We start from the raw sequence: 19022 nt of genomic DNA, 5'->3' as shown, positions 1-19022 counted from the left end.
GCTTTGAAAAAAATGAATAAATATAGGATCCACATGAAAATAAATTAATTTTTTAATAGTAGACCCCACTCTTTTTCAAAGCGACTGTACGACATTTATGCATTCCATGACTGTATGTAGCATTACTCAAATAGAGACTATATATTTGTATTCACATGCTTAAATGTGGAAATTTAAATTCAAACATCAGTTCAAACATAATTTTTTATATACAGGGGTTGCAGCCACAACCATGCTATCAGCCTTCTTCTGTTTTTTATTTATTTATTTTTTTCCCAATTTTTTAATAATAAAATTTGTTTTTTATTCTTAAAATTAACTTTTTGTTGAAAAATTTGATTTACTTTTTTAGAAAAATTATGGATGACACATTTCAATTATTTATTGGGTCATGTGTATCCTGTTAATGTTGATAGACGGAAAAGTTGAAGGAATAACCTATTCTTCCTTTAATGAATTTATATGAAATTTATATATTGAAACTCGTATCGATTAATCTTTCTAAATAGCTGAAACTACAATTTGTTATTTCTAAAAAGAACCATAGGGAACTGAGCCAAAGTCGGATATAGCACAAAGGGCGTGTGACTAAAATTTTCATTTAAAAATCATATTCTTAAGTTTATTTTTTATTAATATTCTTTTTATTAATAGTCTTAAAAAGCCTCAATTTATCAATAGCGGCTTTTATTTGATTAGTATATTTACAATAAAGAGCCTACAAGTTTGTGAATAGTGCCGTTTTACTTGAATGTAGGTTTTACAATTTTGCCCTTCTTGTATGTTTTGGTTTGTCCTTTTTTCTTAGAAAAATGCTACTATGACATCCCAAACTAACCGCTCAAATGTACCGCTTGGTGAAAAAAAAATTTTTAATTTTTTTTACTTAGTGATTAAGGAAGTGATTTTAAGTATATTGATATATATTTTTTTTATTTTTTTAAAATATTTAAATCTATTAAAAAAACATGAATAGAAAAATGAAAAAAAAAAGTTGAAATACAACTAGCGGTAAAGTGGAGCGGGCTACTCTGGACGGCAGAGTAGCCCGACTCTTTTTCTTATTACATAAACTAATATAAGTTTGTGGATGGTGTCGTTTAAAATAGAAGTTGAGTTTATGGCAATGCATTCCCGAGAGTAGGCTCTAACCGAGTTGAGGCAAGTCGGTCTTTAACTTGTCGAGTTTAGCTCAACTCAAAATATTTAAACTCAAGATTTTTATTTATTCTTTGTTGAAACTCGACTTGATAAGCTAAATTCTCAACTCGAGCTTTAGCTCGGCTAAAATCGTTTATTTTTTTATTTTTTGAATAAGCTTTAATAATTAATAAATTAGATAAATAAAAAATCTAATATTGAATTTGTACAACTAACAAGTAGAACTTCTAATGAATTATACGATTTTAAAAATTTATAAATAATTAATATCTAACGATTTGATATTTATCCATAATAATAGTATATTATATGCCTAAATATATTATTAATACATACATATAATATGATAGCATATATCTATTTCATTTATGGTTCTCACATACTAGTATATAAAATTATTAAATCTTATCGACTAATTATTGTACTAATTATAAAATATAGCTATGAGGTATATTCAATATATAGACATAAGTAATTAAGTTACATATTATATATTTAAGTATATGTATATATACATAGGTGTATGTATATATTTATCAATATATTAATGAACTTTAATTAGGTCAAGCTAATGAGTTGACTCGGGCATAAACGAGCGGACCTTAATGAACCTTAGCCTAGTCGAATCGAGTTGAGTTTTGTTGGGTATGTGTCATTTACTAATCTAGCGAGTATATGTTTTCACGGATAAGTTTTTTTTTTTCATGAGTCGAGTTCGATTCAAGTTTAACCGGGTGAGTACTGAGCAGGTTATCGAACAAACTAGTTCATTAACAGTCATACCCGAGAGCAGGACCAAACTCAAACAGCAATAACCAACCAACCAACCTGCAAGCATTAGGGGCAGGCGGCGCACCACCGGATCTGGCCTGTCCAACCCCTACCTAGTGTGTTGGGGGAACTTGACAACACATGGCTTGAGTACGGGCGGACCCCCGCACTGAGCTGGGTGTCGGGGGATAGGGCCCAAGACTGCCTACTGCTTCCATCATCCGCCCGACCCAAATTGTATATATATATATATATACACAAATATATATTATAAAAATAATTATTTTTAATAAAACGACGTCATTTTGGGGAGTACTCCCCAAAAGGTAGTCTTTTATTATATGTTTTGGTTAAAAACACCCCCCACCTCTCTCTCTCTCTCTCTCTCTCTCTCTCTCTCTTTCTCTCTCTCAATCCTTGTTCATTTGTTTCGTTCTGCAAGCTCCATTGCCCCCAACCCCGTTCGGTCGTCGTTTGACGTAGTCCTTCTCTCCCTCTTGTCATAATACCCCGACCCCCTAACACCAGGTATGTCTATATATATATATATATATATATATATATATCTAGAAAACTGTCATGGGCAGTATGCAAATGGACCTAGGTAGTCGTTTTATTATATGTTCTGGTTAAAAACACCCCCCACCCCTCTCTCTCTCTCTCTCTCTCTCTCTCTCAATCCTTGTTCCTCTGTTTCACTCTGCAAGCTCCATTGCCCCCAACCCCATTCGGTCGTCATTCAACGTAGTCCTTCTCTCCCTCTTGTCGTAACACCGCGACCCCCTAACACCAGGTATATATATCTAGAAAACTGTCATGGGCAGTATGCAAATGGCCCTAGGGGCCAATCCATCCACGGGGGCGAGGCCGACAACCACCCGTTCGGGGGGTGCGATGGGTACCCCACCCCATTCGGATGTCGGGTGAGGGGAGAGAGAGAGAGAGAGAGAGAGAGAGAGAGAGAGAGAGAGACTTAGGGCGACGGCGAGAGGTAGAGAGAGAATGCGATAGATGGCAACGGTGATGGTGACCATATGGTATAACAGAGGACTTGAGAAAGGGAGACTAAGAGGATAGAGAGGAAAGAGGAAAGAGGGAGATATACGCAAGGGGGCTGGGGAATGCTGTTTTGAAAATATGTGATAAAACAACGTCGTTTTGGAGAGTTATATCTGAGTCGGGTTTGGGCTTAGCCTGGCCCCATCCCTCAACTCCCAAAACCGTACAAAGCTAGCTTCGCCTGCACGTTGGCCTTGTGCGGACGGGGGGTCCTCAACCAACCCATGTGAGGGGACGGACGAACCAAATGTGGTGGCCCGCCGCCAACTCCTAACCATGAAGTCCAATAAAACACTATTAAACACGTACGTACCACAGTCTTGTAACCTCGCGTGTTCTCTGTTTTCTCCAAACCTAATTAAAGTTTGTGGGCCTCCTCTCGACCATTAATAAAAAATCAGTACCTGTCTTAGTTATTTCTAACGTATTTAAACCCAAGTCAATTCCGGCCTTCTGGGTTTGAATACCAGGCAATCTGGACATTGTAGCCGATGATTATGTATGCTTATTACCTTGGCAGTTGGTGGGATAAGAGATTATACTTCATTACGTATCTTTTGGTCCAAAATCTAATTGAAACGAAGGATGGGTTTAGGGTGGCCAAAGCCTAAGGCGTCTTTCAATTTTTAATTTCATCATTGTATTAAATATCGGCTGCTTTTTTACATATAAAATTGTTTATCAAATGGAAATGACTAGGAATTCAGGTTTTAGCCCCTCTTCTAATCAGAAGCTAACAATTTTACAATGAGTTCAACCTAGAACCCTAAAATATACATCACAAGACACCATCATCTCGGCTCTCATATGATGTAGCAGCCATTTTCTAAACAAGTCAAGGGTTCTATATATTTGAAGTTATTTCAATAACAAACAAAACTGCCCAATTTCAACAAACAAAGTACCATAATTCAACAGTTATGCTTTGGGACAGGCATTACCGTATCAGGAAAATGAAATAACTGCCAAAAAGTCGTTTTTTTTTTTATAAGTATAACTGCCAAACAAGTCTAGAGTAACAAGTTCTCCGAATTCAACCATTTGATATCGGTTCTTGGGCTGAAGGATGAGATACATGCCTCAGACATAGCTGTCAATCAATGATTTCCTCATCTCATCTACAATGGCGCTAGGCTGGGCTTCCCTCAGTTTGAAAACACTCTCGATGACAGAGAGTTCTGTTGCTGTAGTATCCGAACCACAGAATGCTGTCCAGTCATTCACTGTCATGCCAGCAGCTATCACTTCACTACCACGGTTCACAGTCCCAGCCACCAATGGGACCTGAAGAAGTGTTGAAAGTTCATCTAAGTCTTCAATAGAAGTATGGGGATGAACCTGCAAAAAGTTGTGGTGAAGACATTTAATTTCACATAACACACAACAGATGCCTCAATAAACCCCACTTCAAGCAGAGCTGTTCCTACTTACCAAACCACCTCTGTTAGAGAAGGCACAGTAGCTGCCCACAAGAACATTGCCAGCAATTGTCTGCCTGAAAACTTCTACTCCAAGAACATCTGCAATCATCTCCTCTGTTTCCTGAACAAAAATAGGATAACTTCAAGATGAACATTCTAAATAGTTTACCAACTTCAAATTGTTAAACAGGGGTGATGATGCTGCTGAAATTGTCAGTGTTTGAGTAAATCAGGTAAATCATCAACCTTTTTTTACCGATGGGACATGACCCTAGGAATTGTTTGCACCTAAGGGTTCGAATCTTAAGATCTAGAGAGAGCATACAACTAAGACCAAGGCCCTTACCACTTGAGTCAACCCTTAGGGGGTTAGAAGATTCTACACCAAATCATGCGAAGTGCTAAACTATTACAAATCTTGGCCTTGTAACAAATGAGCATCTCTCAACAGGTAATTTGGTTAGAAACAGTACAAAGGAAAGTAGAAGATGTGTGTTTCATAGACTTATATGAAGAAGACTAAAATTTCGACTGAATTAAACGAAGGATACTTCAAAGCCTAAAATTTTAGTTATATATAAAAGATAATGATACCTTGTCGAGATCTGTGTGTGTAAGGGCAACATGGTCGTTGCAAGCTATACAATTTCCCAGAGCAGACAGTCTCTCCTCTATGCGCTGAACGACTACTTGATCAGGTAGACTGTTTCTCAAGTGCTGAAGCTCTGTAATAACATCCACAAAATAATAAGAATAAGACCTTATAACAATAAAATGCACAACATTGCAAATGGGGTCAATTGGGGTGCATAGTTCTTGCCCCCTGCTCCCCTCTCCTGTTTCCCTTAATGAACAGAATAAAGGATTCATCATGCTGACCCTCAAGTAAAATTGAGGCACTGTTCAGTATAACAATTTCAAACGCTGCAAGATTGAAGGGCCAAGCATGCTGATAACAATATATCATTTATGTTTTTGATAAGTAGATTACAATATATCATATATGTTTTTGACAAGAAGACAAGCTCAGGTAGAACCCTCCTAAGCAGGAGTCTTTGGGTTAGATCCTTTAATAGTGCCATATATCCACATTCTAAAACTTCCTTTAATTAGAAAATTATTCGAAAACCTTTTTTAATGGACAACTGCTTTAAGGAGCATTCTCACATTAGATAACCTGCAGAAATGGGTGTATTGGTGATTTAAGTGCCGAAGAAGTGGAGAATCTATCGGCCATATTATGCTTCACTCTAGCGTGGCAAATACTTGGTGGAATTATACTTTAGTCCATTTGTAGTGGATTGAGTCATGTGGCAGATCCTCTGGCCTAATGTGGTGTCCATGGAAAGTACAATTTGGTTGCCATAATTGTGAGGTTTAATGGAAATTGATCCCTTCTTGCCTAATCTATGGTTTCAATCAAGTTGGGGATATGCTTCCCCCCCCCCCCCCCCCCCCCCCCAAAAAAAAAAAAAAAAAAAGCTTCAAGATTCAAACCTTGGGGGCAAAGCATCAAAAAAAGGTTTTTCCATTATAACCCTATATCTTAGGGTGGTCACTCATATTTGTAAAACTGATCTTCGATATCAAGATTTTCTTCTTTTTTCCTTCTAATATTTAGCACTATCTACTGTATACTCTGTGTGCTTGGATGTCACCACTTTTGAGACTTTGTGAAAAAATCAATTAATTAAAGCTTTAATACTACAGATTCCCCCCCAGCTGATACTGCATTGAACAGCTTCATAGCATCCTATTTAATTCTATTGGTCTCCATTAAACTGAGTTTTTTTCAGTTGACAGAAGGCCAATAACGTTTCCTCCACAAAACTTAAGCTCATCTAACAAATCTTCAAGTCAATCAAGAAGCGGCAGCTTTTATGGCACACAAGAATCAGAAAACCATCAAATGAATGTCTGTAACATAATTCGGTAAAAATGCAATTGAGAAAATTTAACACTGTTTATATGAACTTATTTTAAGCACTAAGAAACTTGAGTTCAAGTTGCAGCTTCAAGTGCCACGCAAAAAAAAAAAACTTTTTATTACTAATAAAAAGAAATAATTCGGTTATTATAGGGCAGAAGCTAAAAAGGTTGGTGACAACCAGTTCACAAGCATAATAGCCCTTAAGATATGCAAAATTCTAGTAAGCTGGAAAAATAGTAGAACTTGCATGAAATTCTATGGGGCAGAGGACCAGGATAAAAGAAGGAATTTTCCGACTACAAGAGGAAAAGAGAAGCAAGAGAAACATATAAATACAGGAACAACTCCAAGTTATAAGACTTATTGATATGTGCTTAACATTATTTTCTGTCAGAAAGGTTAAAAAGATTACAAACCTTGGTCAGTGGTGGTGTGGGGCAAGAGAAGCCCGTTTTTGTTTCCTGCAAGAGAACACATTTTTTTAATTATTTATCAGTATATAAGAATTTTATTGATGATGACAGGCTATTAGGCATAGCCCAAAAAAAGCTACTTGCAAGAGAACACAACTGAAAGCTAAGTAATACGGGTTTCCAAGTGGAAGCAATTATCTACCTATCTAACTATCTATCTGTTTTATGGATTAAGTACAAAACAGTCCTGGGATTTTAACAGTTACCTTTTTGGTCCTCAAGTCTCAAATTTTATCAGTTCACTCCTTGAGTTTATAATTGTAAAAACCATGAAAATTTTGAAAAAAAAAAAAAAGTGGCCAGTGTTGGTCACAAGGACACTCATGGCAACTTATTTTTCAACTTTTGAACTCAATTTTAAAATTCAGTTTTATAAAGTTTATTTGCAATTTTGTTTTGTTTTTTGAACTTTTAAAATAATTTTATGTTTTTTGCATGTTTTATTTTCTAAATTATGTTTATTTTTTATTATGTTTTTGGCATGTGGCACACCACATTAGATTCCACTAAATTATTTAACAACAACCTAGCAGATTGTTCTTATTGAAAAAAAATACAAACCCAAGAAGCAAATGATAAAGTTGGAAATCAAAGGATAAAAAAAATATAATCCGGTCAAATTCAGTAACTTTTTTTGTCTTAAACCCTTTTTTGTACATCAGCAATATGATGCAGTGAAAAAAAGGGGGTAAAATCAAGAATACAATGTATTGTATAAAAAAGCGAGTCAGTTGAAAGAGGGATACTAGTACCTGCACAAAGGCGTCCAATAATGCGAGTGCCGCCAATGGAGGTCTTAACCACAGGGATTGCATCTGCTAACTCAGTCTCAAATGCACTTCAATGGCAAACGCAACCGTATCAGTTTATGTTCAGAAAGCAAAACAATTGGAAACAAAGATTAAAAAAAAAGATAAGAGAGTACAGAAAACCTATAGAAATTCTCAGAACCACCAATAGCAACCAAACAGTAGGCGTTGGTGAGCTTAGAAAATACACCCATATCGCATGAGTTCTCAAACTGAAGCCCTGTAATTATGTATTTATGTATTCAATTCAACTCATTCTCTCTCTGATTGTAATAAGTAAATAAAATACTATGTTTACAAAATATTTTAACCATTAAATATATACTAAGACCAAAAGTTCATATTTTATTATCTTTGAATAACAGAAAGAAGCACAGAAATACTTACTGGTCGCCATAATGAAACCTCAAAACTTACACCTGCAAACTTTATTCGTAATCAGAACCTTAAAAAGAAACAAGGAAACTGTGTAAGATCAATGAACATAGAAACTCAGTTAATCAATATATAAACATATACGCAGCATTAGCTGCAAAGTTGTGGAATAGTCTCTTTGTCGAAGCTTGTTTTGGTTTTTGGGTTCTTCTAAAAAGAATCTTTTTTCGCAGGTTAATAGAATTAGCGTAGCAATTGGGGATTTCATACTATGTCGACTCCAAGCTCCAACTCTTCAATATCTTACACTGAATCAGCGGAAGAGACCAAAGAAATGTTGAAATCAACGTCAAAGAGACGTGGGGAGGAGGGAAGGGGGAGGGGGCGGCTAGGGTTAGATGAGGATAAGCTTAAAACGCTCGGGCAACTCACGGATTCACTATGGTTTGTCTCTCTTCTTTGCTATTAGGAGCTTTCCAATGATTAGAATATATTAACAAAGGGTTTCACGCAATGTTTTGAAAGCCGTACCGACGTTTTGACTGAGGTATTAAAACGGAATATTTAGATATTGATATTATTTTTTATAATGTTTTAAAATAGATTATATATAAATAAATTATAAATTATATATAAATAAATTATATAAATTATAAATAGTCTCATCTGAATTGAGAGATTAAAAAATGAGCATGTAGTTTGAAGAAATGAAAAAAAAAAAGTAAATGCTGAAATATCGGCCAGTACGAGCCCAAATATAGGTCGATACGGGCCGAGACAATCGAAATTCTGATCGATATGAAACTATACCCTTCTCTATACCGATTACGCCACATAAACGATATATTTTGACCATATCGACTAGTATGGTATGAAATTCAAAACTTTAGTTTATCGTACTCATCCTCACCAAACACTATACATATTTTATTTTTTTATTTTTTTATTTTATTGTTGCTAAACTAATTGAATTATTTTATTAATCATCCATACACCACATACTTGTTATAGAAAAAAAAAAAAAAGAACATTAAAAGAGGTGTAATGTGTTGCGTGTAGGATGCTAAGTAGAATTTTTTTATTGTAAAAATTAATATGTAAAATAGAAAATATAAAATTTGGTAGTTTATTGTAAACAGAATAATTCTACTTAGCAATCCACACTCCACACCTCTTTTAATTTTTTTTTCATAATAGATATGTAGTGTATAGATGATAAGTAGAACAACTTAATTAATTTAGCATGAATAAAATAAAATAAAATAGATATAGTGTGTGGTGTAAGATGTTGAGTAATATAACCATTTTACAATAATAGAATAATTCTAATTAGCATCCTATCACATGTAGCAAGTTCATTGTCGATAGATGTAAAATAGAGGAGTTTTACATGGTGTATTGAGTCTTATTTTTTGACCAAAAAAAAAAAAAATGCATATTTAGACTTTAGATGCCTTTTAAAAGATCTATTAAGAGTGTTCTTAGTTTCGCCTATCATTTTATCGGGTTGATGATTTTGAACCCGATTTTAAGATCAACCCAACTTTATCTTAACGGTCTGGATCGGGTCACGTGGGCGGGCTGAGCCCATTATATTTCTGCACAAGCCTACCGAGCATGAGGTTTTGATAAAGGAAAATGCTATTACGCCTCTTAATTAATTTATACCCCTCATTTTGCCCATTAACATGGAGCTACAGTGCGAAGCCATGGAGCTTCTTAAAAAAATTAGAAAATATATTCAAAATATATATTCAAAATAAAATGGCACCCAAAAATACAAAAAGATGAAAATTAAAACCCTAGATTCCCTTTACTATTTTATATATTTTTTTATTTTTTTAATAAGACACGTGTAACATAATGTAGTGTCACGTTAAGGCTTCGTTTGGATGACAAACATCTCTCAACTCATCATTATAATTTTTTCAAATCCCAACATAAAATATAATAAAGAATTCAACTTTTTCAAATCCTAAAATAATAATAATATTAAAAAATAATATTCTAACAATATTTTATCATCTCAACTCAACTCAACTCAACTCAACTCACTTCAACATCCAAACGCAACCTAAGAGAGCAAATTGAGTTATATAAATTAGGAGGTATAGGAATCTTTTGATAAATGATCATTTTGTGAAACTGGCAAGGGTAGTAGGTAGGACATTATCATATATACGACAAGGTTGAAGGCATGTTTGTGCCTGTACAAGACCCTTCTACCCCGAGATGGTGCGGGTGTTCTACGTACAAATTATGTGAGATGCGCCAGATGAGACAGATAATTTGCATACACATAGAGTGCATTATTATTGCATGAAAAATGCTAAGTAAACCGAGAAAAGGAATGCTTATTACCCATTTATTAATTGAGAAGTAATAGTTACAGTCGTGAATATGAAAACATCGCACAATCATTTTTTAAAAAAAATAAATAAATACGCGACTCACATGAAAAAAAATTAATGTTTTAATAGTGAACCTCACTTTTTTTTAATGCGACTGCACGACGCTTGCATACTTCACGATTGTATATAACATTACTCAGATCCAATATGAGTCGAGAGTCATCTCTAAAGACAACGGTGGAAATTAAGGAAACAAGCCGCTGGATAGCTAGTTAGGGAGATCATGAATTTCATGATCAGGATCAGAATCACAGTGCGCGTGCGCGCACACATATATATATATATATATATAATTATCATAGTATATATGTATGTATATATGTGCATGTGCTGCTACACATTCTTTATTTTTTTTAAACATTTTTTAAATGTTTTAAATATTTTTTAACAAAATCATAAATTCATTAAAAAATAATTCCTTAATCATTAAATTAAAAAAAAAAAAAATCGGTGGAGTCGTCTCCGTGGGAATATCATTTATATATATATATATATATATATTGGCATCTGGATGCACTAATTAATAATATTGCAAGTGGATCGATATATGAAGTACCCCACTTGTGATTTTATCCGGATATAAGTAATGGACGTCAAGATCATCAGAGTGAGAACAAAATAGGGATGGAAATTCGTGCAAGTTAAGATTTTGACCTAAGAAACCGTCCAAAAACTGATGAAAAAAACCCAGCAGCCCCATGCATGCATGCAGCTTATGATCATCATGATGATCATGTTAATTAAAAGTCATAAATTAAACTAATTCCAACTTAGGAAATCATGAGTGATGCAACTTTGATATATATATGATAATTTGCTCATGTTCTAATATATATATATATATATATATATATATATACATATGCATGCTTAATTTTCTCTTTTTTAATATTGGAGTATTTTTTTGGAGAGAGAGAGATCAGGGCAGTGAAGAAAAGGACAATATATCATCGATGAGCAGTATAAAGATCCAAAAAAAAAAAAAAAAGCAAAAAAGGGCAAAGGATGAGAAAATGAATCAAATTTAAAATGTGAAATATTTGGCGATTTGCAATTTGGTAATATATGGGTGAAACTTGAAAGCGATTTCTATGGCTCTCCAGGACTCTGATCATTTCGTGTACTGTATTTCTGCACATGCCTTTTCAGCTCTTATGAAATCCTTCAAATATTCCTCTTACCGCCTTCTATTTGCTTTCTTTCACTCAACACACCATATGGTGTGGGGTTTAGTACTGTCCCTCCAGTTTTTATTTTTAATATTGAAAAATATGGGGACAGAAGTGGTTACCCACTCCAAAACCCCACTGTGTTTAATCTGGAATAAAAGTCCTAAATATTGATGCTAAAGTAAGTGAGTTAATAGAAGAACACGAGGGGAGGTGGAAGGAGGATGTTGTAGCAGATATTTATAATGAAGAGGAGGCGAAGGTGATATGTGCAATCTCAGTCAGTAGGTTGGGAGGTGCAGATAAGCTAATTTGGGGTCCATCAAAAAATAGGAGATTTACAGTTAAAAATGCCTATTTTGTGGAACAAAAGAAATATGAGGAGAGTGGCCCATCTCATGTAAATGAGGAGGTCGATGTTTGGAAGAGGATATGGTCCCTTGATGTCCCAGGTGCTGCCAAGCATTTCATGTGGAAAGCTGTCAATAAAATCCTTCCAACAAAGGTGAATTTGAAGAACAGAAAAGTTATTGAGGATGCCAAATGCCCAATCTGTCGTGTTGAAGATGAAATTGTAGAGCATGTTTTATGGAGATGCCCCGCAACAGTGGATGTTTGAGGGGAAATTAAAAGTCCTGTTTATAAGTGGCCAATTGGTAGTGGGGATTTTACATAGTTGTGGATAGATATGTGTAAAAAATTACAAACAGAAAAGATAGAAAAGATACTGATGATAATAAAGAGTATATGGCATAGAAGAAATAAATTTGTGTTTGAAAACAAATTTACAAGACCAGGCACGGTTGTACAGTTAGCAATTGGTGGACTTGAAGAGTTTCATGTTGCAAATCAGACAAAGGGAGCAAGCTTAAAGCAAACTGCAATGGGAGGTAGAGGGGAGAGTTGGAAGAGACCGGAAGGAAAATGGTTCAAAGCAAATTTTGATGGGGCTTTAAATTTGGAATTGCAAAAGATGGGGATGGGGATTGTGGTCAGGGATAGCAAATGAGAGGTTATAGCATCACTATGTGGCACAAGAGGGTCTGTAACTTCCCCCTTTATTGCAGAATTCAATGCTCTTTGGAGAACAATGGACTTTTGCTCTGAGTTGGGTATACAGGATGTGATAATTGAGGGTGATGCAAAAGAGCTTATAGATGCAATCAATACTGAAACGGAAGATGATTCATGGAGGGGACAGCTTGTGGAAGACATGAAGCAAAAGTGGAAGAACAGAAAACAGTGGGCTTTGAAGTTCGTATACAGAGAAGGGAATGTGGTGGCGCACCATCTTGCAAAATTGGCACTGCAACTAAATGATGAAATGTGCTGGATAGAAAATGTTCCTGAGCATGTAAACTTTTTAGTTCAAAGAGATAAAGTCTGTAGTGAAAACAATTTGATGAAATGAATACAAGTCAGTTCTTATTTAAAAAAAAAAGACAACATGTTCTTTGGAGTGCTTATTACCCATCTCCTACTAGAGTGGGGAGTGGTCCTATAAGTCGAGCAATTGGCTTCACGGATGACCTCGCTTGATATTTTACGCCAAATCCACGCAACATTTGACAGCATGTGGACCTTGTGCACGCTAATCAATTGTGTTACCAAGAACATAGAGTGACCACAGTAATAGCATGCATGCATGCATGGACATATATGCACAAATGACTGAAATGCGTACACACACATTATATATATAGATGCTCTTATAAATATGTTAAACGGAGGAATATCTCCACACCTTGAGACTTGGAAATTTTTAGTGCGAAAGTCGGAGAGACTACTAATTCAGCTACATACGTATCATTCTTTTGGTTGATCCTTCAGAAAGTCATGGGCACAGAGTTAAAGTTTAGCACATCTTACAACACACATATCGATCAATGATCAATCCAAAAGAACTATCCATACATTGGAAGATATAGTAATGATGTTTGTACTCAACTTTAAAGGGAGTTTGATTGATTGTCTACACTATAGTGTTAAATATTTAATGACCCACATGACATGTGTATGACTTTTAGACTGCTAATACCACGAGGTCATCTAATCTAAATTTATAGAGTATTGGCTGATATTCATGAGAGAAGTAATTTCTTATTTTACTCCTACTTTGATGGGAAGTGGAGTGGCGGTTACTAAAGAATTGATAGTTACCAAAAGGAAATAGGTCCTTTTTCTACCCATTAAAAAAAGAAACATAATGTTTCCATAGTTAGTGTGTGCCTTTTCATTTTAGGAAAAACACTAGGAGAGAGAAACCTATTTTTCTTATCAAGATTTTTTTTTATAGAAACCATAACTGTATTTATCAGTTAAACTAGAAAACAAAGTTACATAGCTAAATATCCATAAAACTATGTAACAGAAAGCATAAAATCAGACTACACCATTTTAGACTCAACAATTAGAGAAATAGGATCAGGAATATGATCCCCCCAAACTGCTAAAGTTTCGTAAAATCGTGCATGCTTAGCCAAGCCATCAGTAGCTCCATTTGACAATGAATTAGCATGTTGTACTGAGACCTTAGGAAGAAGTTTATTAGATCCTTGATAGCATATATTAGGTTGCCCTGCATTGACATAGGTTCCTCCATACTTTGAATTGCTTGAACACTTGGAAGAGAATCAAACTCCACAATTAACTCTTGTATAACCATTGGAATGAATAGTTGTAGACCCCTCAATATGGCAAGTAATTCGACTTCAATAGGATCTTGTACATCACTCTCTCTACCACTTGCTGACAGTAGAACTTTTCCTTGATAATCTCTTAAGACCACACCAATGCCTGAAGAAGATAGGTCTGCAAAAACAACACCATTAGTGTTTAATTTTAAAGCTGCAGCTGGAGGAGGGTGCCACTTATAGTTCATTCCAGAGTTTGAGTAGAGGTTTTATGGGAGTCATCATATTCTTTGTAGAGAAGTAAAGCATGTTCCATAGAGATAGCAGGATTTTGAACAAGAGTTTTGCTACACAACCTCCATGACACTCTACACTCCACATTTTTTTAAATTTTTAAATTTTTTAACATTTTTTTAAAATTTTTTTTAAGTTTATTTTTTTAAAATTATTTCAAATTTTTTATTCATTATTCATATAATAAATATTTGATAAAAGAAAAAAATAATAAAAATTAAAAAAAAATGTGGAGTGTGGAGTATGAGGAGGTTGTGAAGATTTATTCTTTGAACAATTCCTTCATATAAAAATAGGTTCCTTCTGTGCCAAAAAGCCCAAGCCATGAGGAAGAGTTTTTCTAAACTGCTAGAAATACCAGTTTGTAAAATCTTCTGAGAGACCAGCAAAACATCCTCTTGTTCACCATCAAGATCCATAAAACTAAACTACTTCTTCCAATAAGGCTTCAACTGGGAACAAAAAACAAGTGCATGACTTGTATCCTCAATATTATTCTGACAGAACTTGCATACATCTTTTGATACCGACTTCTTTTTTTTTTTCAAATTTTGTAAAGTGGGCAGCACATCTTTAAGAGCCCTCCAAGAAAACACTTTCACTTTATTTGGAATCTGTAATTTCCATAGCTTCTTCCAGATGGAATAATGAGATTGAGCAATATAACTTTCTCCCTCATTGCTGCTAAACTTCAGAGAATAAAAAAACTTATAGGCACTTTTCACTATAAACATTCCATTTTTCTCACAATTCCATATTAGTTTATCCTCTCGAGGATAAGACCCCAAATTTATCTGTAAAACCTCATATGCTTCTTTAGGAGGTAGCAACCATCTAACAAAATCAATCTTCCACCAATGAGTAGTATCATCAATTAGAGAATCCACAGTTTCAACTTCCAAACTACTCAGAGAAAATAGAGGCCTAGGAATCGAATCCTGATTGGGCAACCATGAATCAGACCAGATATTAATGGACTTACCATCCCCTACTCTCCACTTGCAACCTCTCATTAGATAAGCTATTGCTTCCCAAATACCTCTCCAAGCAAAGGAAGGGTTAGGACAAAGATTGGCATCCTTAAAATCACATGAAGGAAAATATTTAGACTTTTACATCTGATGCAATAGAGAATCTGACTCATTCATAATACGCCATCCTTGTTTAGTAAGTAAGGCAAGATTAAAAGTTTGTAAATCTTTAAAACCAAGACCTCATTTTGTTTTAGCAGCACTCATTTTCTCCAACTCACCCACCTTATTTTATTTTCTTCATTTTTCTGACCCCACTAGAATTTAGCCATCATGTTCTCAAGTTCCATACACAAACTAGTAGGTAATTTAAAGCAACTCATAGAGAAAGAAGGGATAGCTAAAGCAACAGCTTTTATAAGAATTTCCTTGCCTCCTTGACACAGAAGCTTTTCTTTCCACCCTTTAAGTTTCTGCCAAACTTTAGTTTTAATATCAGTAAAGGACTGTTTCTTGTTCTTACCAAACATTGGTGGCAAACCAAGATATTTTTCATAATGATGAACCTGCTGAACCCCCCAAAAAGATAAGATCTCAGCTTGTTGTGTAGGCTCCACATTTTTACTAAAAATCATGGCAGTTTTTGCTTTATTCACTTTTTGTCCAGAAGCTTGTTCATAAACCTCTAGAATGTGTTGAATATTGAGATTAGCTTGCAAAGTAGCCCTACAAAATAATAAACTATCATATGCAAAGAGCAGATGATTCAGCTTTGGAGAATCTTTGAAAATCTGAATTCCTTCCACCCCTCTGACAGTTTCTGCTTGCTTCAATAGAGAAATAAGGCCCTCAGTGCAAAGAAGAAAAAGATAAGGGGAAAGATGATCCCCTTGTCTTAATCCCCTAGTTGGAAATATAGGGCCTTTTGGGACCCCATTCTCCAAAACTGAAAAAGAAACTAACTTAACACACATCATAATCAACTTCCTCCATTTTTCAGCAAATCCCATCTTAATCATTATACAATCCAAAAAACTCCACTCTACTCGATCATAAACTTTACTCATATCAAGTTTTAAAGTCATGTACCCCTTCTTGTCTTGTCTTTTCTGCTTAAGGAAATGAACCACTTCAGGAGCCCCACTAAAATATTATCAATAATCAGCCTTTTTGGCACAAAAGCTGATTGAGTCATAGAGATGATACTTGGTAACACAGCTTTAGATCAATTTGTCAGGACTTTCATAATCAGTTTGTAAATTACAATACACAAGCTGATAGGTCTATAATCAGACACCATTTCAGGTTTATTCTTCGTAGGAATTAGAGAAATAAAAGTATGGTTTAGATTACTAACCATTTCCCCACTGTTAAGAACATGTAGAACTGCCTGAGTAACATCTCCTCCTACCACGTCCCAATATTTTTGATAGAAAAAGGGAGGCATGCCATCTGGTCCAGGAGCAGTTGTAGGATTCATATGCAGCAATGCTTCTTTAACATCTGCACCTGTAAACTCTCTTAATAGTTCAGAATTCATATCATATGAAACTCTTCCATGTAAAGCATCTAAAAAATCCATATTGCCTTGTAGGAATGATGCAGTAAAAAGAGACTGAAAATAGTTGACAATTTCTGAATCTCTAGCAGCACCTGTTTGCCAAACTTCATTTTCATTTTTGATCCCTGAGATAAAGTTTCTTCTTCTTCTATGTGAAGCTTTTTTTATGCAAAAACTTAGTATTTTTGTCTCCATCCTTCAGCCATAAGGCTTTAGATCTTTGCCTCCACATGATTTCATCTCTTTCTAGCCATTTATTCATTTATGCTCTTGCTTCTTTATGCAAAGAAGAGTGAACATATTCAGGATCTGAGACTAGAAGTGAATGCATTCTGCTCCTAGCAACCTCAATTCTTCTTTTGACATTCCGAAAGCTTCTCTTATTCCAACTCTTCAATCTCTCCCCACCTGACTTGATTTTCTTCACTAATAATTGCAAACCTGAGGGTCCAGATTCACTCTTCCTTGCTTCATCAATAACCTGTTTGCATTCCTCAGTTTTGGTCCACATTGCTTCAAAACGAAAGATTTCCTGATTAAATTGAGCTGGACAGCCTACTAGTTGTTTCATAGAGATTGCTAAGTGGTCAGAATAAGCAACAAATACATGTTCCACCCCCCACCAAGGAAAGACTTCCCTCCATTCCATATTTGATAAAAAATGATCCAATCTTTCTGATATGTTGTTTTGGTTGTCCCTTCCATTCCACCATGTGAATTGAGGCCCTTTAAAACCCATGTCAATGAGTTCACAATCCTGAATAACAGATCTGAAATCTTCAATTAGCTTGCTATCTATATATCTCCCACCTCTCTTTCCTCCATCATGAAGAATCTCATTGAAATCTCCTGCAATATGCCAAGGTTGACCTGCATCCACTCTAAGAGATCTTAGCAATTCCCAAGCTTCTACTCTTCTAGCAGCAACAAGCTGTCCATATATCCCAATAAAAAGCCAACTAATATTTCTATTGTTTTATGCTTTACTCCTTATTTCTGCATGAATATGAGACTTTGAATACTGCAGGATCGTGAGATCAATCTAAGACTTCCATAATAAGGCCAAACCACCCCTCTACCTTCATTACTAACAGCCAGGCAGTTTGAAAAATTCAAACCAAACTTTATTCTTTCCATTCTACTAACATTTAAACGAGATCTTCTCTTTGTACTAAATCACAAAGGGTACGAATTCCCTATGGGTTCCCAAGCCCACGGGAGTTCCAACTTACAATATTCATGGATACCAACTTTTTAGCATGGAGATTCAAACTTGTCTCAACAAGTAAGGGATCACCCACCTTTTTAGTAACCTCATGCATTTTGATTCTTTTTCCCCCATTGAGTGGCATTTCTTTTGAGTCGAGTGCGGCAACAACACACTTTCTGCTTTTAATGGAAGGTCCAACAACAGGTAAAGTAGCAGAAGAGTGAGCTCTAACCTTCCATCATTTTACTTGCTTAGAAATCAGTTGAAACTTGTCCTGCGAAGGCTCTGTAGAGGCATGCGTAACATGAGGCTTGGCCAACACCACATCACCCTTAAGCCTAGATTGACTTTGGCCCACATGTTCTACTGTTGGGTTAATACCCATATCACCCTCAACGGTTTTAACTGCCATACTCATATCAACCTCAACGGTTTTAACTGTCATGAGATCACTATCAATAACAACATCATCACCACCCGAAATGATAGGATGGTTGTTATCCAACATGTCTACCCCTTTCTGGTGAGAGAAGGCCTCTGAAAGAGACTCTTTTGAAATTTGAATCTGTTTGTGATTACCTCTTGAGAATTCGCCACTGTTTTTTCTAGATAAAGATTTTGAACTACTTGGATGAATCTGCTCCATTTGACCCCCACCACCTTCCTCCTCCACTTGTTGGTATTTGTCTCGGCGATGCTGAAAGTCTCCTGTAAACTAACTACCACCCAAACCTTCCCCTCGGTGTCGACTAAGGATGTTTGCATGTAACCATG

At 35.4% G+C, this 19022-nt stretch overlaps 1 protein-coding gene across 2 annotated transcripts; it reads right to left on the bottom strand.

Annotated features, from left to right (window-relative positions):
* Positions 1-3693: 3693 nt before the first annotated feature.
* LOC108979950 (eukaryotic translation initiation factor 6-2) lies at positions 3694-8484 on the bottom strand. Of its 2 annotated transcripts, none has more exons than XM_018950752.2 (8): positions 8270-8484; positions 8012-8069; positions 7748-7844; positions 7568-7653; positions 6759-6803; positions 5007-5137; positions 4423-4533; positions 3694-4329 (listed from the first exon to the last, which is right to left on the bottom strand). In XM_018950752.2, exons 2-8 carry the CDS (start codon positions 8019-8021, stop codon positions 4072-4074), a joined length of 738 nt encoding a protein of 245 aa, XP_018806297.1. In that variant the 5' UTR covers positions 8022-8069; positions 8270-8484; the 3' UTR covers positions 3694-4071. The 2 variants fall into 2 exon arrangements, with proteins under 2 accessions (XP_018806297.1, XP_018806298.1); XM_018950753.2 differs by having other exon boundaries at positions 3814-4329; positions 8307-8484.
* Positions 8485-19022: the final 10538 nt, after the last annotated feature.

The sequence above is a fragment of the Juglans regia genome, chromosome 6, assembly GCF_001411555.2.
Source record: "Juglans regia cultivar Chandler chromosome 6, Walnut 2.0, whole genome shotgun sequence".
In the NCBI taxonomy this organism is placed as follows: domain Eukaryota; kingdom Viridiplantae; phylum Streptophyta; class Magnoliopsida; order Fagales; family Juglandaceae; genus Juglans; species Juglans regia.
Note: the sequence above shows the minus strand (reverse complement) of the source record. Positions and strands in the feature narration are given on the sequence as shown.